The following is a 22865-nucleotide window of genomic DNA, read 5'->3' as shown; positions in this document are numbered from 1 at the left end:
AATCGATATCTTTGACTATACAAATATTTTTAATTCAAAAAGTTTAAACTCTGGACACAAAATGTCCCCTACATCACTGTGAAGTCCATTCAGTATGTGGAGCTTTCAAGTTTCCACACTGGTTGGTGATTTGCTTCTAAACAACTGTCACTGTCACTGTGTACTGTCACTAAATCTTGCTTGTACAAACACGTTTTCAGCTCAAATTTCACATGTGCACGGGGAAACTTTCCCCCTTCAGCAGATGAATTTGAAAACAGCCTTTTACTTTTCAAACTCTGCACATACAGCACAAAGTGCAAAGTTCTAGGCAGATATTTAGATTCCCATCCATCACACATTACCATCAGGGAGGCATCTTGTCCCAAGTTCATTCTGCAGCATGAAAACAACCTCAAACATACAGCCAGAATCATAAAGAACTATCTTCAGAGACAAGAAGAACAAGGAGTCCTGCAACAGATGGTCTGGCCTCCGCAGAGCCCTGACCTCAACATCATGGAGTCAATCTGAGATCACATGAAGAGACAGAACACACTGAGACAGACTAAACCCACAGGAGAACCTGCCAAATACCTTGAGGAACTGTGTGTAAGTGAGAGAACTGGTGCTGTTTTAAAGGCAAAGGGTGGTCCCAGCAAATATTGCTTTGATTTAGATTTTTTCTGTTTTACTGAAGTGAAATGGTAAATAAAAACTATTTATGACATTATTTTTTAAAGTACTACTATTCTTTTAGTGCTCGTACATTACTTTGCACAGTTAAGGTAGAAACATCCATGTGAAGTAACAGTAAACAAAACACGTTAACCTGCAGCCACAGAAGACAAGGGGCTGTGTGGCTGTACAGGGATGACCACAGCCACGTATAGAACAGACAATGCAAAGAGAAACGTCCCCCCCCCCCCCGAAAATAGACTGCAGGACGAATGAAAGCGAGACACTGTGAGATTTGATGCGACAGGCCCGGCTGTGGAGGCTCTGCTGGCTTGTGAATTCCCAACATTCCTCTAATTACTTAAAATTCCCATCTAAGAGCGAGCAGGGGATTAGAGGAAACAGGTTCAAGCCCAACTCCAGTCTCAAGTGTGGTGTTGCTGAATGACATGAGAGCATCTGCACAACCAAATTAAAAATTGTGCACAGACAGCTACGGACTTTGATTGTCATCATCCCAGACAGTTTCCGTACATGAATAGCTCTGTCAGACACATATCAGTACACTGAAAAAAAAAAAAAAAGAAGATTCCCATAAAGCATAAGAGCAAAACACTGGCCACGTATTTCCCCTCTCCTGCCTGGCCTTTCCCACAGCCAAACTGAACATGGCATTGCTGAGACATAAAGTCTGACCTAAAGCACTTTTCTCCAGCCCATTACTCGCACCGCCACGCCTCTCGTACAAGAAACTGATAGCCAGAGAAGATTTCAGGGACCCTCCTGCTGATACACAGAAGGCCAGTGCCAATATAAACCCCAGAGGCTCTGAGCTGCTGCATCAGTGGAGAGCCCGTCCCCTCAGCAGCGAAAAATACCTGGACATGGTTCCTGCTGGAAGTTAAACAGACAAGTCACCATTTAGTGGAAACCTTTTAGAGAGAACGCCATGCTTGAGTGATGTATATCTGGGACAGCTGAGACTTTAGCCCGTGGCAGTGGAATGGTTTATATTAAGGGGAGGCTTGCATATACGCTGCACTCAGAGTAGAGGTCTGCCACTCCTGTTTGTTTAGCTGTGTGACAAACGTGAACTTCTCATTTTACTATGCAACTTTTATCTTGAAACTCGGTATCAACTTTTTCTTCCAGAGCAGTGATGTGAACTAAGAAAAGTGAACAAAGGTGGAATCATAAAGAGATGTAACCAAACATAAATCTTTCAATCATTTCATAGCCTCCTCTTTATTTTGTAAATGTTTGAAGCCAAATGATCATACAAGCACAAAAAAATGTATGCATCTCTTTTCTTCTAAACTTGATGTTTTTAAAATCTGGATAAACCTTACAACACTAGGGGGGATTATTTAGAAGTCAAAGGCAACAGTGATTTGCTGTTTTAACAAACAAATAAAAATGTTTCATTAAAGTCCTTTGAAAACAGGATAAAATATAGTCTACAAATGAGATCAAGATTGGAAGAAATCCGTTGTCAAACAAAACGCTGACATGTTTCTCTGCTTGTGTCAATGTAGTTGATAATGATACAGATAGAAAGCAGATAAATGCAAAGTCAAAAGGCTAGTTGAGAGATCTTCTCGCGACTTTTCCCCAGAGACATGAAAACAAAATCCACTGAAATAAACTGCAGCAGTGAAAGCGAAAACACCCGGAATAACCCGAGGATAGGTTTCATTTATCCTCATGTCAAAAGCCGCAACGTAAAAAATAAATAAATGACTAAAGAAAAGTTGGGGTCGGTGTGGTGTGCAGCCAATGCTGAGCTCATTGCGTTGCATTGGAAATAGCTCTTTACAGGAGACATTTACTAAAGAACCAATGAGGAATATAGTCAAAGTCTCGTTATGGAATACCTGCACAGCGAGAGAGGGGCCGGTGGTGCAGGCAGATTGCACGTGCACTGGGCCTAAACCAGTATAGTGTCCTTTTTTTTTTTTTTTTTTAAGAAATTGCGCAATTAAATTTTTTAATTTCATAATGTGACCTCCTCACTGCAAGAAACTTAATAGATGCTAAAATATTATTGCTTTTGGGGAGGGTCTTCTAATTAGAAGTCAGAAACCAGCCAGAGCTCGTGATTTGAATCGTTTGAGGTTGTGTCATTTTTCTATGTTTTATTTTTCAGAAATGTAAGTGAGTAAATGTAATCTTCCTCCTGGATGAGCTGGAGTGCAGATGTGGCCGACATCATGTTGTGTAATAGCGACAAGACACGAGTTATGTCTCGAGTCAGAATTAATCCGTTAATTATACCGGAAAGAAAGAAAGAAAGAAAGAAAGAAAGAAAGAAAGAAAGAAAGAAAGTCCATTTAGGCCTGACAAACAGACACTTAAAAATGATTTCGTTTCATCCCTTGAAAATAAAATTCAGGCATGGATACTTAGGCTATAATAACGATAACACCAACACCAATAATAATGATAATAATAAAACCAACACCAATGATAATAATATGCCTTATAATAATTATAATAATAAAAATGATAATAATAAAAATGATAATAATAATAATAATGATGATGATAATAATAATAATAATAATGATAATAATAATGTGTTTCCAAATTTTTAAACCACGAGTAATTATAGGCGACACTTATCAAATATGTCCTTGTATTGCGTCCTAATCAAATATATTTTCCTCATTTAGGCTATTCAAACTGACGTTATTCAAACTTATCCAATTTGACTGCTAACCGACATAAAGGCCGATCTTGTTTCCTTAAAACACGCTTTAACCGCTTTCATTCAGAGTTTATAGCCAGGAAAAGGCAAATTGCTGGCGTGGCGTCCTTTTACCAAATTGTCAAGGCGCACGAAGCCAAGTATTTCAATGAGCATCAGAGGTTTAATGGTTTATAATTAATTTAATATTAAGAAGTAGCCAATTTCCAAACTGAAAGTTGTTTGCGATGATGGGCTCTAATTCTCCATCACTGTAAGTGGATGTATCCGCACTGACAGTCTGACTTCTCACATCAGGTCCTGGTCAAACGGTGGAGGTTGTTTGGTTTAATAACGGCCCCTAAAACAAATGCACAAAGAAAATATTTATATAATATTTAAGCTTAACGTCGGCTGACTTTATGTTGTTATCCCTCTAAATTCCTGGCTTGATCCTTTTATTTACACTTAATTTTAAGGTCCTCTTTCTGAACGTCAAAAAGAAAAACACACATTTGATTTTCTACAAACACATTAATAAGCAAGTGGCTCAGAGAAACAACACTTTTTAAAATGTTGAAGGTTGATGTAAAGAATGGCCCTTTAAAAAAAAAAGTGAGAGGTAAAGGTCTTCGGCCACGCAACAGCAGGAATCAAAGCCGTTATATTCATCCTCTAATTACATTAATGTCATGTGTTGTGTCTCCCGCGTGTTTACCAAAAAAGCTTTCCCCTTCTGAGCTTGACCTCCCATTTCTACTGGCTGCATAATAGCGCAGGCTGGAGCTCGGTGTGGGCCTACTTCAGATGGATGTGGAGCCTGAAGGTCGGAGTGCTGGGTGTGTGTGTATGTGTGTGTGTGTGTGTATGTATGTGTGTGTGTGTGTTTGTGTGTGCGTGTGTGTGTGTCAGATACACTGAAGGCTACTGAGGCGGCATCAGTTTGAGCAAGGCATTTTTCTCTTTACCCCGACAAACCTTCAGGGGGCTTTTAGCATTTGTTCAGTCTGCAGTCTCTGGAAAACATCTGATTCATTTTTTAACCAGTCCCAGATGCGGCAGTGTGAGAGTGTGTGTGCATGAGCGCGTCAGTGTGTTTGTCAGTGCATGAGAATTTGAGGAGAATATCTGCTGTCTAGAGAAGGGGAGGGAAAGAAGAACCGTGTGGATTTTTTTTAATATAACTTTTTAAGTATGAACGCAGATACGTGCGTCTCATACTGCGATATGACATCGATGGATTCATATTATAGCACGTCTACTGCTCAAGGTAGGGATCACCAGGCGAACCCGTTCAGGACTTTCCCGACCACTGAAACCAAATACAGCGCCACGTTCATTCCGGGTAAAGGGCAGGCTTACGGAGAGAAGTCCCGGAGTCCTTTCCAGTCGGAGTGCCAGTCATTGGATGGCGCTGAGGAGGGCACCTTCAGCAAATATCAGCTCTTCATGCAGAGACCGACCTGCAAAACTCCGCCCGAAGGCAGCAAGCTGCACCCGGACAGCGGACACAACGGGACGCTCATTCCCTGCTATGGTGAGTGCGCGTGAGAGAGGGTGATCATATATGAGGCAACACACTGGCCCCGAGTTTAACGGAGATGCGTGACAAGAGGGGATATGTGCGAGCAATGATGCAAATTCACTGTAATGTCAAATACAGCATCTGAAAGTCAGAAATCTGAGCGCGAGGACAGAGAAGAGGAGAGAGGAAGCTGCAGCCTCCTATACTTTCACTGAAACAGAAGTGCGTGTATTTCTAGCATTCAATCATATTTAATTATTTGTTGCTTATTAACCTGACAAGCAGCTGTGAGCAATCAGGAGAAAATATTCATTATCTGAAATATATCCCACATTTTGTGTATGGGGCCATAGTCCCTTAGTTTATACCTGAATCTTTAGAAAATCAGATATAAAATGTGAATGGACACTATAAATACACATGAAATTGTTCCTTCGCTTCTAAAAGGGAAAACCGAGTCCATTTAAAATATTTCTCAAGTATTAAGTTTTGCAAGGTGAGCTACAGTTAAAGCACTGGATTAATGTATTTCCGTGTGTGCTGTGACTCAGGTGATTCAGATATTTTGGGCTTTTTTTTTAATCTTTTTTTTTTTTTTAATGGATGTTTGTATTCATCTAATGACTTAACAAACTACAAGTCACACATTGTCCCGTTTTTACCGCCACATCACTGAGTTTATAATTTCACCCCTGGGGAAACTGTCACAGATCTGACGGAGTTCCACCTCCAGCCTTTTCTTGTCCTATTTCCTACATAAATTTCCTTCTGTCACTGACAAATACAGGCATGTCAGCAATTTGATATTTTAATATTCAGATATCAACCACAGGTCACGGAGGCACCGAGTCTGCTCTCACACATACACACACACGCACGCACGCACGCACGCACGCACGCAAGCACAAACGGAAACTCCAGGATCTAGGTGGTGGAGATGAAGAAAGTCAGATGGATTATTTTAAGGCGTCCAGTATTTTCATTGCAATTTTTATTTTCAGCTCGGGTGATTCTTTCATGGTAAATACAAGAACTGACTGACAACTGGCACCACTCTACCACTCCACAGCTACTTCATGAATTAGACAACATACATTTATGCAACAGTTCAGCCCCAGAGGCCAAAATCTCACAACCTGTGGAGCAGAAATGAAACAGTCGATTCAATAACAGATTTAGAATTGTAGGGACTACTTTGCCATCCTGACAAACATCATTCATTTAATTAGAAAGCTTTACAACTTTACGGAGTCTTCCGACAATTCGTTGCACTATAGATGTATCTTAAGGCCGTTTAAAGAAAACTATCCATTTTACTGTCCCTTTTATGAGACGCAGGGCTTTAAATAAAAAGAGAAAGGCCTGTTACCGAGCAAACGAAATGGAGTCAACCCACAGTGTGTGACAACAGGTCAAAGGGCCCGACGGCCTAAAAAGGATGCATTAAATATAATAATGAACTTTATATGACATAATCTACTATATTAATATATTTGTATATTACAGCATACTTTAAAAACTACATTTAAAATGATATTTTGGTTTGGCCATCAGAGTATAGACCCGTTGGCGCCTGTATTTCCAGTCCAGATGTTTATCATGATGTTACAGAAGAAAACATCTGTTTTGATCATGGCTGAACTTTGACGCATGTTGATCGCAACTTCCTCAGCAACACAACCTTTAAAACGACACATTAATCTGCGATCTGCGTAGGGAAGTGGCCTCGTTAGCACCGTTTAGAAACAGAGACTAAACACTGGCAAAAACTCATTTAAATACACTGAATGCTTGATCGTATGTAAGCAAATTTAAGTATTAGGTGTAACAAATAAAACTGAGCAGCCCTAATTCTGCTCAGTGGGACCAATTACAACTAGGCCTGCAGTATAACAATTTTTTTTTTTTTTTTTTTGCGCAGGAGCCAGTCCGACACTTTGCCAAAATACATCCATAAAGTGCAAAGTAATCTGTTTTCCTGGGAAACAACTGGAGTCACTCTTTATTTCAGGCTGAACTGTCACTTTTTCAGGAGTTTGAGAGCAATGCCTCCAACGGACTGGAGCACCCCTGCATTGAAGTGAATTGATTTGGCAAGTGCATTGACAGAGCCATTTAAACACCATCATTAAATGCAACATGCCTCCCTTGAGGAGAGCTCTGCAATGTTATTATTGAAAATGTTGCAGCCAGATGAAGGCATCATGGCTCTGGGGAGGATACTTTGGGGTCTTGCCAAAGCCTCAGGCGTCAACAGGCTTGTGCTGTTATGTGTGGTCCTCAATGGGAGATATATTGCTCAATGCTGATGCTTTATCTCCATCATGATGACAAAAATCCTCTCGTACCCAAAGGGAGTTTTCTGTGTGGCATCTTCAGCTACAAATGTAACACTGTTTACATGGCAACGTGACATTTTGCATCTGTGTCACTCTGAGGACGTTACAGTGTCTGAGTACACCAAAATAGAGCGAAAAAAGGACTATAAATGTCTCAGCTACGTCATCTCTTTTTATAGATATGAAAGAGCTGCAGGAATGTTAATATTAACATTAAGATAAGAGAAACAGAGGTGATTATGTAGATCTACTGAACAGATTTTGTTAAAATTAGGTATCATAATGTGAAATATTTTTGGCATACACTGCATAATATTCACTTTAAATTCAGGGCAATACCAAAAATTTTGGCAAATTATTTCTGTAAAAAATTATCTTATTCCAGTGCCACAAAGTACGATTCAATTGTAGTAAAAGATTATTAAATTTATTAGCTTGAAAGTGATTCTTAAATTTATCGTCAAGATATTCTTGTTCATTTTCACTGTTAGTGTTTTGTAAGGTTTTGCGTGGATGCTAATCATACCTAGGCCCAACCTGTTTTCTTTTTAAAATCATATGCATTAAAATACAGTATTGTCTCTGAAAGAGCAGAAATTTCTGCACAGTAGTACCTCAGGCTGTCAGGTTTGTTCATTTAAGCTCATGCTAATCAGTGAGACTGTCCCACAGCGAGGACAGGGATGGAGCCGTCTACCTGCTCACACGGCGATGAATGAAATAAAACCCCTGGAGCTGATCGAGAGCTGAGGAATGCAGGTCAGCACTGCAGGAGAGGTCGGCATTAATCTAAGGCAGATGTGCATTACTGGCTCCTATAGTTATTATTCATACTCCCCTAACATCAGATCTCCAAAGCTATGGAGAGTCCCTGAGTTGACAAAGTGGGACTGGTTTACATAACCCTGTCTCAACAATACCTTGTACAAATAAGCAACGAGTCAGAAATGGACATTGAGACTGGGTAATGATTTGAGAGACTTGGGAGAAATGAGAGGGTTTCTGGGAAAGCTGCACACGTGTGGGAACGACTGTTTACGTGCACGTACTTTACTGAACTCTATGGCTTTGAGATGCACTGTGTATATGCATTTTTCCTGTCATAATTTTAAACTGATTTTCAGTTTTTATTCCTTGATGCATTTTCACGACCAAAGCCAATCACAGTTCACTTTCTTTATAAATTTAGGAGAATTTAAGTGGCGCTAAAGCTAAATCTGAAAACTCATGGTGTTTATAGGCTTGTGGTTGATACTGAGGTTGGGTTCTGCATTGCTGATACACAATGGAAGTGTTTGTGGGAGTACTGGTACTTACTAAAGGCTGTTTGTGCCTCATCATCTTTGTCTTTGTCAAAATAACCATTCAAAGCCAATTATACATTTATAAAATACAGCTTTGTCAATCTTTGTACTTTCAAACAACCCCTCCTCCCTTCAGTGGGATTTCGAAGCATCCTGTGAGATGTAAAACATTTTTCTCAGCGTATGAAAACCAAAACAAGACCCCAAAAAAAGTCCTGGCAGCGTTTTAAAAGCATCCTGTCAAAATATAGTACTCTAAGTACATGTTAAAAGGCTCGGGGAAGTGATGTCACAGGATATGCATGTGCTGATGACTAACACATTGAGTCGATGTTAACAATAAGCAAATGCCAGAGTGACACCTGTGATCGTGCAGGCATGTGTCTGTGAACCAGAATAAATTAGAATGCATAATGAGGGAATGCTTGAAAGGATGAATTCCTGACTTGTTAAAATGTAATGGCTCATATAAATGTGTGACTCAGGAGGTAATGCAGCAGCAATCTTCCTGCCACGAAAAGGAAAAGAAAGTTTAGACACTCATGTAACTCTGAGAACTAGTTTTTTCACGAAGTGTTGTTTTTCTCAGAGTTGGGTAAATATCTCCTCTCATCACAGCTCCAAGTGATTTTCTCGCAGTTAACCCAGCATGCTTGGGCGTTCACCGTCACACACCTCACTTACAGAGGAAGGTGACTCCCTGTCTGAGATCTGCATGCAGGACAGACTATAGAAATGATGTGGAAACTTCAATCGGCCGGCGTGTGTTTTTAACTGCACCTTTACTCAGGCCGGTCGTTGTGTCTTTACCTTTATTTACTCGATTCTTATCATTGGACTATCAGCTACATCTAACCCTCTGTAAGAGGTCTTGAATAACGCAAACGTAGCCACACAGTACTATGGTATGGTTAAAGACGGGATCAAAGCTTCTTGCCTGACAACTCACAAAATACAAACTCAAGGAAGCCAACTACAGTATGACTAATGATGGAAACCACTGGGCAAGGCAGAAGTTCTTTTTCTGTTTCTCAACCGGCTTTCAGCAGAGAGACACAGCTCTTTTTGCTTTGATATATTTTTCAAATAAAAGCCAGGGGTGGAATGTGTCCCAAATCGTCGAGTGACACTGCCTGCACCACAAACTGTCTTTATGCAGCTCTACGATCACAAAGAGGCAGAAATACTTCATAGAAATGTGATTTCAGTGTGATCTAGACTGTATAAATGAGACAGTCGAAGGCATTTTGGACTTTAAGGAGAGGTTAAAGATGATTGATTTCATCGTTTATATTAATTTTTAATGGCAATTCCTTGTCAACTGAAGATCCACTATTTACCTGATGTTTTTCACCAAACCCAAACTTATAATACAAAATACAAATTACAGTATTAAAAAGGTTACAATAACAACTGAACTTCATCTTGACCTTGACAGGTTAATGCTTTGCCTGTTTGTTGGTATATGACAACATTATGTTGAACGTGTACTTTTAATTTTGGCTCATTAATTTCACTGTAAATACTTTAAAAATCTATTTAAAATTAAGATGTTCTTTAAGTTTTTTTCCCATAAGGAGAAAACCTGTGTGCTCCCTCCCACTATATAAAAAAAACAAAACAAAAAAAAACACAGAAAATCTCAAACTATTTCTGTGTACTTTTGATATGAGACAGTGACAGCCATGGCCCAAGGTATTATGACAGTAGTGAGGTCATGATCGTGTCAGTTCATCAGGAGCTGAGGCTGAGCAGAAAGATTTTTCGGTTTCCCAGGGAATCTGCATTCCTGCGTGAGCCGCTGACATAGATCTCTCCTCAGGAACATCTGGGAGCCTCCCTTCCACTGAGGAAACAACAGTCAACATCAGGTCTTAGACTGAGCTGCGGGAAAAATAATCCAGCCCAAAGCATGTCTGAGAACCAACAATGAACGCAAAATTAATAGTCACCTGTTGACGACCACAGCCAATGGAATATTTGACTTTATTTGGTCCATATAAAGGTGTGATAAGTGGAGAGCCATTGTGGCAGACTGCTATCAGCTTTGAGTGTTTTCAGGGAACATTTTAGAGCACTCTGTTTAAAAGCATTCCCTTCCCTATTTAGTGTTTGGTCATTAACCCTTCCCCAGGTTACTAATTTATAGTGTTTCTTTTATTTGCCTTCACTTGACCCTCCCCATCCCATTCCATAAAAACTGAGAGGGTGCCCTGTTGCTTTACAACCAGTTAAATTACACTTTGATGTTTTCTCTCTGTTTTCAGCGGTGATTAAATTGCTGACCCTAGTAAACATCTGACCCCAGCTAACTGAAGAGGTCTGCAGCTTGTCACAGAGTAATCTGGCAAATTGCCGGATCAGCCGGCGATATTTGAAGCGATCACATATACGTCGATGCATAGTGAAAACGAGACCAACAGTCAAAAACACATTCCTCTGAATGCCAAAAAAAACTGGAGCCAATGCAGTGGAATCTTGGCTCCCAAAAGAGAGCAGTGTGTGATGGCAGTGTTCTCCAGAACAGCGTGCAGAAGAGACAGCTCAGCATGCGGGAATACTGGAAGATGTTAGTGGCAAAGGATTCAGTGTGGTTAGTGTGACAGAGTAAAGAGACATGAGTTTGGAGTAGTAGACAGAGAAAAGATGTCGATGAAGGTAGAATTGTTCTAATTAGTGAAGATTCCAGTGTAAATAGTCTAAACTGTTTCCAGTCTTTGTGCTAAGATAAGCTAACTGGCTGCTAGCGGTAGCTTCACATTTACTGTAGTACAGACATTAAAGCTGCATCGACTCTCTCATCTAACTCTTGGTAAGAAAGCAAATAAGTGTATTTCCCCAAAATGTCAAACTGTTCCTTTAAGGTAGAACAGTTAGTACAGATGCCAAAGAAAATGTTGGCAATATAGTTCTGTATAAAGCTGAAAGTCTCAAACAATTCCACCCACCATCCCACCATTTTCCCATCCCCTCATCTGTGCGCCCAGCTGGACCCTTTGCCTAACAGGATATATGCCTTGCTCAGGGGCATAATTGCATTTTCTCTTACAGATGCAAATGCCAAACAGGAACCCGGAGTTGACCTATCTTACTTCTTAACATTGCATCCACGCTCCTGCCCAGGGGTAGAACGAAAATATTGCACAGTACAGCTTGAGCGTAAGAGGCCAGTGCAAGGGGTTGGTGATGTCAGAACATCTGCCTGCGTGGAGACTGTAAGAGGGTCTGACAGGTGGGCCACAGCAATATGAGGTCATGAACTCCAGCTGGGCGAGCTGTGTTGTTCCATTAGCGTCTCAGTCGGGGCAGGTCTGAGCCAGAGAGCTGGGGAGGGCTGCTGCAGTTTTGAGGGGATGACTATTGACATCTCATTGTGACACTCTAGCCAAAGGCGTACTAATCCATGAAAACAAACATGCATGCTGCAGACAGCCGCCGCCTAGCTTCATCACTCCAAAACTATTCAGTCATCGAACTAACCACTAAAGCACTTGGCCCAGAGAGTCACCAGTGCCACAAGGTGTCAACTCTCTTCCACCCAATGCAAAGGGTTTCAGAGAAAGACAGGAGGCCACTACTGACATCACTCATAAGAAAAACGCAAAGTGACAGTAAAATGCCTTCACATTAGAGCATAAATATTAAGGTAATCATCCTCAACTTGATCTACCTCAGAGACAAATGTTGTTGGACTAAAGTAATGCTGGTGTCGCACAAATCTGTTTATGTGGAGGAGACCATTATGTGCTGGTTTCGGACCAATACAGTTGGGACAGGGCGCTCCCCGTGCCCAGTCGCAGGAAAGGCAAACACAGAGCCTGACAGAGCGCACTGTTCTCACTGGCCCGCAACCAGAGCCCTTCAGCTTATTTATTCACACGGCTGTTTGTTTATTGAAGGAGAAGGGACAGCTTTCTTCATCTCCTAAAAGGAAACAAAAAAGCTGGCATGCGCCGACAGGAACAGAGCGAGGTCTGTCACAAAATGGACGCTCTCGAAATTGAAAGTGACAAACACAATGTTGTTTACATCTGAGGGGCAAGGCTGTGGCGTAAGCGCGGTCGCCCCCGTACACAAGGCCCACCATACAAGGCGGCGAGACGGAGCGGGGTTTTTTTTTTGCGTGGCTCGGATTTCAAGTGGCGTGATTGAGAGATGTGAGGGAGAGGGGCCGCGATGGTTGTGTCAGAGGTCACGCCAATGTGAAGTGACATACCTTTCAAACAGAAAAAAACACGTTTCTTCTGCAACTTTTAGACGGGCCGCGTGCAGACGAGGCCTTTGAACCTTAAAGTAAAACATTACAGAGGTGATGTAAGCTTTAAGTAAATGTCATTTTGTTGGGTTGTTGTGACGTGATGATGAGCAGACGCGCTCACCGTCTTGAATGTGAGGCGCCGTGGTTTCATTCAGCCACTTTTTAAAGAAAGTTTTGCTCTGGTGAATATTCCAATTACAGATCAGTAACTACACTTATAGGACTATTATTGACAACATGTGGCCGTCTTTGTTCAGCTCAAAAATGGTCAGACAGTCGGTTAGAATAGCTTGTTTGAATATAATATTATTACAGCAGGAATATGCTTCGTATTATACGCAAAGCCACAATTGCGAAGGATCGTTTGATTTTTTTAAAGCTTAATATGAAAATTTTATGAATGGTGCACTTCGGCCGAGACCAAAAATGTAATTTTAATAAACTTTAAAATCCCAAATATGTTTTATGAAGGTTTTGAGCAGTTAATGTTAGAGAGCTAGCTGGATCCTACAGTTCCCATAACACAACTGGACAGCAGCTTTCATTAGACCCACCCACACCTTCAGTTTGTAATGAAGACTTCACAGTATGTTAAATTCTAAGCATTTTTTCCAAACTTTAGTCCCTCCAGAGCCACGGAAAACATCAGAAAACTGTTTTGATAGACAGAGTACATTAGGCCTCCTGATGAGGAAACTGAGCCTCATGTGTAAACTTGATGGACTTCTCCTCTAAAAGAACAAAATACAATTAATCGTAATCCTCCATGCTTCTCTCTCTCTCTCCTTCTTAATTTCATATATACAGGAAAAGACAACAGCGGCCTGACAGAGTCTGAGTTGCCCTCGAGCGTTGACCCTCCCGGGATGGAAGGCAGCTACCTGAACCTAAAGGAGCCCGGCGTGAAGGGACCAAGCGAGCGGCCGGGCTCTGACCTTTCCAGCCCTCTGGACAAAAGCGAGGCCGAGAGCAACAAAGGCAAGAAGAGACGCAATCGCACCACATTCACCAGCTACCAGCTAGAGGAGCTGGAGAAGGTTTTCCAGAAGACACACTACCCAGATGTTTATGCCCGTGAGCAGCTGGCACTGAGGACAGACTTGACGGAGGCTCGTGTACAGGTGAGGACGGGGGAATAACAACACAACTCTTTCTGCACTGATATGACTCAACAAGTCCTCCAAATTTAATGACAAAATACATTGTTTGTCTGTGTCCTCTAGAACGACACATAGAAATGTTTTGAAAACTGATCTGATTTGTCTGTGCCTTCAAAAACAGTTAAAGATCACAGTAGGTTTAGGCACAAACACAACTTGGTAAAGTTTAGCCAAAGAGCATGGCTTGGGTTGAAATAGGCAGGTTAGTTAAAAGGTACAGAAAAAATTTGTTGGGGAGCTCGTCATGCTTACAAGAATAAAAACATTGATTGTAGGTTTTAAACAAGCAAACAGCAATTTCCCCGTGTTAAAGTCTGATGTTATTTCGACACATCCATCCACCCCGACCTCCTCGCTACACTGACTGAAACCTTGTGTTTCTCCCGTCAAAATGTCTCCAGCCACTAGAGGGCTTTGTCACTCGAACGTAAACTTTGTGTCGTTTCGAGGCACTTGCTGAAATGAACGATGCCGTCATTCCTTCTCGGGAAGACAGCCTCTATGAGCTGCGAGCTGTGTTGTATGACTGCAGTCGTCCATGTTTGCATGCTAATAATCACTCGGGGAACTGAGAGAGAGGGCCGGGAGAGCTAAGACTGGCATGTTGACAAAGATTGTTCGGAACAGCACACAGCAAGGCCTATTGTTCTCCATCTCTCTTTCTGCCTGCCAGTTTTAGATCAGAGTGGGATGGGTGGGACTAAGGGAATACTCTGCACTTAGCTCTTACATGCTGCAGGCTCTGCAAAAGGGTCAGAGGCCAAGGGTTTCTCCCCAGCACGACCATGTTCAAACTACTTCACCGCACAACTCTGGAGGCAGGGAGGGAAAACACATGGAAAAAAAAAGGAAAAGTCATCAAAGCTATTTGGCAAGGATATAAAAAACACTTTGAGATGCCAGTTTCAATTTCCACGCGTTGTCCAAGACATAGTCAGGGACCGAGAACCTGGCCTGGTCCTTGTGGTGGTACAGTAAAATAAGTACATTCATGTTGTGTTCACACAGACCCATCTATTCCCCAGATGAATATAATTAACTCATCTGACAGGCACACAGCAGACTCTGTTGAGTCACTGTGAGGTTTGACCCATACCTCTAAAATCAGACCCTAAAAATGCAGGCAATCAAGACTAAACCCCACAATTTCAACTGAAGGTCCATCAAGACAAAGTCCAGGGATATCCAATTGTTGAATACCAAGGGGCACAAAACTTGGCAAGCGACTGGAGAATCCTTTTCATCTCCAAAAGAACAGTTACTAAAATCCAGAGTACAGATGTTTTCTGCCAAAATGCCAATGTCAAGGTCCTACGGTTTCATCCTCAGTTTGATGATGAATGTCTTCATAAACTCTGCTGCAGTGTTCCATAATCACATCTGTGACTTCTGCTGCCACTATTTTATTTAGTACAATTAGCTCTCAGCCTCAGACTTGAACTTCACCGTGCTGCCTACTTTTTATGAAGAAGGAGGCTGTGAGTGAGTGACTGCTCAGGCAGTCTATCAATTGCCGTGGTCCTGGATGACAGAGATGAGGTGAGACGGCTGGACTTCAAAGCTGCTTTTGGAGCTGTGCACTCTGCCCTCCCTCTCTCCCTCTTCCTCTCTCTCTGCCTGCTGGCTCTGGAGCATAAATAAAGCTCTTTAATGGCTCTGTAAGCTGCCTTTTGCTGTCAACGTCTTTAGCAATTACTGTATCACCGCCAAGCACTTTGAGCTCCAAGAGCACTGAGCCACCTTCCTTGCAGATGTCTGCTAGATAAAATAAACAAGACTAGTAAGTGTTTGCAGTTGGTAAATATCATAGTTTTGGGCGTCACGATCAGTATATAAAATGGGTCATTATTCATTTTCGGAAATAATAAAAAATGATTTGAGGTAATTATGATCCTGCCTGTCCAAAGACACTGCTAGGCTTCCTGTTTAACAAACGTAGAAGTTTATAAGTTGGGGAATAGGAGACACGGAGCAGCAAAGGACACATCTGACTTCATAATGTTCCCTGAATGATCTCCCTGCCAAACTATTTGGCTTGGGTCTCATTCCTACTGCCGTTCAAAGGCAGAGCTACATAGAGCAACCCGTCTGTGAAACATGACACACTCAGTACCCAGAAACCATGACATGGGACATATATGTGTTCAGACATTGTTTGATTGTTTGTAAAAAAGTTTCCAGTAAGTGTGTGAGAGTCCACGTTAGAAGGCATTTGTTAGTGACTGACTTTTAATTTTGTATATAACATAGTATGTAAATGTGTGTTTTCTGTGTGTATCCTGTGTGTGTGTGTGTGTGTGTGTGTGTGTGTGTGTGTGTGTGTGTATGCCTGCTCTTGTCTGCACGCCTCTGAAAGGTCAGAGGGGTTAGCTGCGGAAAGCCAAGGGCTTAGGCGTCAGGAAATTAAACATGAAATGAAAACAAGCTCCAGTTTGAACATTCTCCCATCTCACTTTCCAATATCCCCACTTCCCCTCGCTGACTTAAAAGGAAGGAGGGAGGAGAGAGACATGGAGAGAGGGGTTGACGGTGGGGGCGGTGGAGTGGAAGAGAAGAGGCTGAGCTTCAACAGAGGGGAGGGAGCGAGACAGAGAGATGAAGATGACTAGAGGAGGAAAGTGGAGTTATCTTGATCCATCACAATTAAGATGACGTCTCTGCAACTGATAAAACTTTATATTTTAAAAAGGATAGTAGAGTTTTGAAATACTTGTACAACAATAACCTTACAGACATAAGCCGTAGTCACAGCTTGTGCCGCTCATGTATTACCATAACAATCGAATATAGACCAAGAAAAACCCATAATTACATTTTTTGATTTGGTTCACGTTATACAAATTGAGGAACCATCTCTGTCTGGATTAGGAAAAAGAGTTTTAAGTTAGGAAACAGGTTAAAAATCCTTTTCAATGTGCAATGGACTGAAAATGTTTTCATCGAGATGGTTGGTAGTTTTTGGAAAATCGGATGCTCTGTAACTTGAATGTATAAGGGTAATTCATGAGAGGCAAAAACCTGCAGCTGTATTAACCTCTATCTAACAGCGTCATAACTTCATAGAAACTAAAACTAAATCTGTGAGCATGTTTGACGCTTATCAGTCTCTCGTGTTGAGGATAATATTTGGAAACCTGTGATGTTCTGAGCTCATGAAACTAAAGAACCACCAAAGCAAAGACATGACAACCCTTAAACAATAATAGACCCCAAATCCTCAGGGGAATATAACACAGACTCTACTCCCCCCTCCAAACATATGATATAATTCAAAGGGCAACAACCCTTCACCTTGACATTGGGGTTCAGCCACAGCCAAAGATATCACCTTACCACTTTGCAGGGGTGAGCTGTACTCTAATCTCGCCAGCTGACCTGAGGAATGTCAGAGTCAGACGACATGACTTTACGTCAGCTTCTCGCAAAAACACAGGCGACAGCTACATGTGCCACAGGGGGCCATACATGGTCTTCTCTTCAAAATGAACCCGCTAGTAGTTTTTTGCCTTGTATGAAAAATGACAGGTTTGTGAGCACAGCAGGAGGCTTAAAGCTGGTTTTACCTCACTTGATAAAAACACCTTATTAAAGTATGGGGTTATAACACCATACACATAGTGACTAAGTGCCCTTCACTTCTTTGTGTGACATGGCTAATGTTTGTCACTAAACTCTATTGTGTTTAAGTTGACAGAGAGAAATGGTCGGGGAGAGACAGATGTGAGGGGGGATTTGAAGAGGTTGACTGAGGGGAAATTGCATGTCAGGGACTGTGAAAACCACAAGCTGATTGGGCTGGGAATCAACCCACAATCCAAGTTCAAACCCCTGTGTCGAAGCGGGATCGCTCTCTCTTTTCTCTTTGAAGACGTTTCCCCCTTCCCTCTTGGGAGGATAAGATTCAGACAACCAACAAATAGATACAGATAAACATGTGGAGACTCCCAGTATCACCCTCTGCTCGTCTATTCTCTTGCATGGAGATGTGAGAAAATTCTCTTTAAAATAACAGAACAACATAAATTACAACTGATTGTGCTAAGGAACAAACTGATCCAGGGTTAGGGAAGGAGAGAAGAAATAAATTAGGTGGCTACACTGGCGTGCAGAAAAACAAAACAAAAAACGACTAAAAGTGTGATCAGTAATATTATTGATTAACGAGTCTTAATTTGAGTCAACCAGGTAGATTAAATGATACTGGTATCAGATGTTGCTTCAAGTCTGACATTACCTCTAAATTGATCTTGGCTAGGGGTGCAATTAACAATTATTTTATTCCATTATCAATGAATCTGACAATTACTTTCCAGATAATCTATGTGATCTATGAACTGTCATAGTGAGAAATATCCATCACAACGTCAGTTGACAAGCTCAAATGTCTCTTTCTGTCTAAGCAACAGTCCAAACACCAAAAGGATTCAAATTCCCTCCATAAAAGACTGAGTAAATCAGAAAATATTTACATCTGGGACCAGAGGGAGCCTGTAACCAGTCAACTTTGGCATTTTTCCTTAAAAAATGAGTTTAACAATTTCAATAAATTTTCTGCTGATTGACAAGTTGTTTCAGCTCTAACCAATATAAAACAGGAGTGTGCAGACATGTATGTGCTTTTTCAAAGCTTTGAGGCCAGTCAGGTGTTGAAATAGTCTTTGAACTCAGCCTTCATTTTAATATCAGCTGCACACACAACTAGTGTATTGCTATACGCTATCGTGGTGACAAAATTTGTCCACAGACACATAACCACCTGCCGAAGTCTTCATAACCTCATCTGTGGTAGTTCCCACTACAGTAGGTGTCTCCTGGACACACACACACTCACAAGATAAAAACAATACCAGCCCTGCCGTCACAAAAGAAACGGCTCCAAAAGATGAACATGCTCTCAGCTGGTAGAGTCACTAATCCAGTAGCTGTTATATTAACACACGCAGGTTTATTGTTGCTGATTTTTATCTGCCTTCATCAAATCTAGTCAATTAAAGATTTACAGTCTGTACAGCACACAACACCATCTGTCCTTAGACCCTTGATTCAGATAAGCAAAAAAACACTTAATGTGGAAAAAAGGTTTGAAACTTCAGCAAGAGCTAGAGTCTCACTTGCAGGATGGACAGACATGCAGTTCATACTTGTGTGTACAGAGTAGATAGAAATAACAGTAGTATGTAGAGTATACTGGATTACTGCAGGACAACGCAGTGACAGTTAATACTTAGGCTTCATTAAAAAATATTCCTATGCATTTCCATCAGGCTATAAAATGAAGCTTTTTTTTTTCTCAAAACGCTCTCTTTCATAACCCTCTTTCACTCGTCAGTCCTGCTTTCCTCCAGTGCCTTCCACAGTTAGGGAGAAGTGGTCTATGTAGCCTGCACTTGGTCTGTCAGCAGGTACCGAAAACACACCCTTTCTGCAAAGTAGCATGTCTCTCAATCTCAAGAGGACAAATTACCCAGAAAATCCTACTTCATATGCTACATACAATACTTAATAAGCCCACAGGCCGAGCCAAAAAAGCATATTCTTGGTCAAAAGTTGAACTTTTGTTTCATGGATTAAACAGAGGGATTCCCCACTGTAACCCACTGCGCTGACATGTGGGGGAGAGCACACCTTTCTCAGAGTGATTTATGAATGGCTACAGGCCCAGATGTGGATCTGTCGACGCTGGCAGCCTGAAGGGAGGCAGACGCCTGTGTATCAAAGGGAGGAGCTGAAACGTGCAGCACCAGGGGAGACTCACCATTTTTACATCAATAGCTCTGCGTGGACAGCACTTTAAAGACACGTCAAGTCTTAAAATCTGGGCCTGGACTTTCATGTGCTGCAGAATTTATTTGCTTCACTATCTTCATTTTATGTGGTTCAGTTTCTTACTCTGCCTTGCTGAACAGAGAGGATGGCCCCATTTTGTGAAAAACAAAAAGTACTTGGGGCTCTACTGTGTGTGATTTGAAAGCTATGAGAGATATTTATTTACATTAAGCTGACAGGAGAGTTTTGTTTGGTAGTGGCAGGTCTGCATTTTGAGGTATTTTTTTTTCTGATGGACTGTTTTCTCTGCAGGTGTGGTTTCAGAATCGCAGAGCCAAGTGGAGGAAGAGGGAACGTTTTGGCCAGATGCAACAGGTCCGGACGCACTTCTCTACCGCTTACGAGCTGCCTCTGCTGACTCGGCCTGAGAACTATGCACAGGTAAAAAACATAAAATAAAATTAGATCCAAATCTAAATCCATGCTGCATAGTAAGCGGGTTTTTAGTAGGTAGTGCTATGTAATGTGTTCACACTGGACACGAGACAAAGCACTTGAAGCAGACAGACTGCAAACTAAATACGGTCAATATTTGAGGTTGTAGTCCATGGACACTATAATCCCACAATGCAGTGCACAAAGGAAATGGTGCAGCTGCTCACAGATGGAAAAAATTAAAATAAATTGTGGATGGTGGGGAGAATGCTCCAAAAAAATCTTGGAAAACAAACAAAAAAGTATTAACTCTTAGGAAAAACATTTTGATGTGATTTTGTGAAGTTTAATTGGCAGTAGCTTTCCAAAGTCACACTCTGATTCACATCCAATGTCACACATACTATATCCTGTTTGTATCCTGTTTCCTGTTGTAAAGTTGTAAAGTATGTCGATATTTTTCCCTGCTAACTGCTAGAACAGTACACCATCACAGTGAGAACCTATACTGTATAGAATGGAGTATGGATTTGGGACTCAGCTTGAATATTGCTATGCAGAGTTATTCCATGATACATGATCAGGTTCATCATGAAGTCTGTTATTGTCATATATTATCTTCCAGATCCAGAACCCTTCGTGGATCGGGAGCAGCAGCGGAGCGTCACCAGTGCCGGGCTGCGTTGTGCCTTGTGACTCTGTCCCCTCCTGCATGCCCCCTCACCCTCACGGTCCTGGAGGCGTCTCTGACTTCCTGGGTGTGCCCAGTCCAGGGAGCAGCCACATGGGACAGACACATATGGGCAGCCTGTTCGGGGGTCCCGGGATGGGCGGGGGAATCAATGGCTATGATCTCAATGTTGATCCAGACCGCAAGTCCTCCAGCATAGCTGCGCTGCGTATGAAGGCCAAGGAACACAGTGCGGCCATCTCTTGGGCTACATGATGTCCCAGCCCAGTTCCACCCCGCCCCCATAGGGCCCCCTTCTCCGGAGCAGCCATCAGCGAGCGCTGTGGGGGAGGAGGGACTTATCCTGAGAGCACTAATGATAACACAGGTCAAATGAACAGGGAGAGACTGTGGAGATAACAGAGGCCATTACAGCGGCCAAAGCAACCAAGATAACAACTGTGACTGTGACAATCAGCAGATGTTGTGTTCATTCTTGATTCCTTGATCTCTCAGGTCTCATTCAAATATGGGGTTTGTTCACATTAGTGATAGACTTCAGTAAAATAAGCAATATAATAAACATGGTTTACAAAATACCTTCATAGATTGCAGGAATTCAGTGCCAAATCCAGCCATATCATACAGTATTTTCATTTACAGAATTAAGCTTGATTCATACTATTTACTTCCTTTAGCTTATTGTTTTTTATAATATCCATCCAGCCCCACTCACATCGTTTGTGCGACTGCCACTTAAAACCTGTCACTCATACTGTAGTTTGAAAACTCTTGTGTGATTTGAATTTCAAAAGCCATTTAAAAAAACAAGGCAACTCAATGAGAGCAAGCTCAGATGCATACCACGTGGTTAGAGTCGCTTTGCAGTGCAGACTGTCCATTAAAGCATAAAGAATAATTAATTTTTGTCTTACCCTGCAGTGGGTACTTTAGGACAGAGGTTGAATGCAATAAGTGAACAGAGTCTAATTGAGCAAGAGCAGACATGGCCTGTGCCAGGTTAGTCTGGGAGGAGGGCAGGCACTCGATTGGCAGCAATTTCAAACCAACGTGTCATTTCCTCCCCCAGGGCTGCCTCCACAGGTTCCCCTGCTAGGCTCAGGCCTCAGGTTACAGGAAACAGTGCGTCCACTGGCAGACGAGGCGCAGCAACGCACAGCAGCAGCCATCAACACCAACTAACCATGCCAGCTTCAATCAGCGACCGACAGGAATAGACACACTGAATTAGCATCAAAGTGAGCCGTCCTGCCCTGCGAACACCACGGCACATCACAGCGTACATGGTGAGGACATACTGCACACAAGCTGTAATAATCAATTCGTCGTTTAGACATGGGCTCAGCAGAGATGACTCTCGGATTCGTAGCTTGCTCACAGAATCTGTCGCATGCCAGAGACTGCGGGCTGAATCAGTGGCCCTAATCACCCTGAGGAGCATTCTGTAATGTTTAGGTAATGTGATGACATTAGAGCTGGACTGCAGGAATGTGGTGAGCATGTCCAGTGATTGCAAGGGGTGTCTCTGTGTGTTACCCCGCTGGAATAAGCTTGTCACCAGAGCCGGGCTGCAGGCAGAGGCTAGAGACAGGCTTCATTAGTTTTTTGGCTGATCCCTCTATGACGCCCGCTGGGCTACATATCCGTTTTCTTTCTCCTGTGTGGATGATGGCAGTTAAGTCTGGTCCTGCTCCTCATAGCTGGTTGATCACTGTAACATATGAGTGCCCATTACAACCCTCTTACATGAGAGTAGGACTGCTACTAACAAGTATTTTCAGTATTGACTCATCTACAAATTAATTTCTTGATTAGATGATTAATCATTTGCCCTATAAAATGCCAGGAAGTATCTTTTTTAAAAATCACAATTTCTCACAATGACAGTGTCCTAAAACCCAATACGACTCCTTAAAAAGTTTTCCGTCTTTACATGTAGAGATAAAAACATTTAATAATTCATGCTAGCATCCAAAATTCTTTGGGAAAATATATTGTTGCTCAAGTCCTCTCCTGATAACAGCAAGTAAGTCAAGTGACAACA

The 22865-nt window shown here is 41.9% G+C and overlaps 1 protein-coding gene across 1 annotated transcript; it reads left to right on the top strand.

Moving 5' to 3' along the window:
• The first annotated feature begins 4115 nt into the window (after nt 1–4115).
• On the top strand, nt 4116–21095 carry LOC130175815 (homeobox protein aristaless-like 4). Its single transcript, XM_056386377.1, has 4 exons — nt 4116–4880; nt 13577–13890; nt 20008–20136; nt 20756–21095. The coding sequence occupies exons 1-4, from the start codon at nt 4538–4540 to the stop codon at nt 21074–21076; spliced, it is 1107 nt and encodes a 368-aa protein (XP_056242352.1). The 5' UTR covers nt 4116–4537; the 3' UTR covers nt 21077–21095.
• The last annotated feature ends 1770 nt before the right edge of the window (nt 21096–22865 follow it).

The sequence above is a fragment of the Seriola aureovittata genome, chromosome 10 (assembly GCF_021018895.1).
Source record: "Seriola aureovittata isolate HTS-2021-v1 ecotype China chromosome 10, ASM2101889v1, whole genome shotgun sequence".
NCBI classification, from domain to species: Eukaryota; Metazoa; Chordata; class Actinopteri; order Carangiformes; family Carangidae; genus Seriola; species Seriola aureovittata.
The sequence above is the reverse complement of the archived record's forward strand: the minus strand, read 5'-3'. Positions and strand labels throughout refer to the sequence as shown.

Bases quoted from the DNA above. Each gene is read 5' to 3' on its own strand.
- LOC130175815 (XM_056386377.1), top strand. From the start codon at position 4,538: ATGAACGCAGATACGTGCGTCTCATACTGCGATATGACATCGATGGAT. The intron at 13,891-20,007 runs GTGAGGACGGGG...TTTTCTCTGCAG, and splicing joins TGACGGAGGCTCGTGTACAG to GTGTGGTTTCAGAATCGCAG. The intron at 20,137-20,755 runs GTAAAAAACATA...ATTATCTTCCAG, and splicing joins GGCCTGAGAACTATGCACAG to ATCCAGAACCCTTCGTGGAT.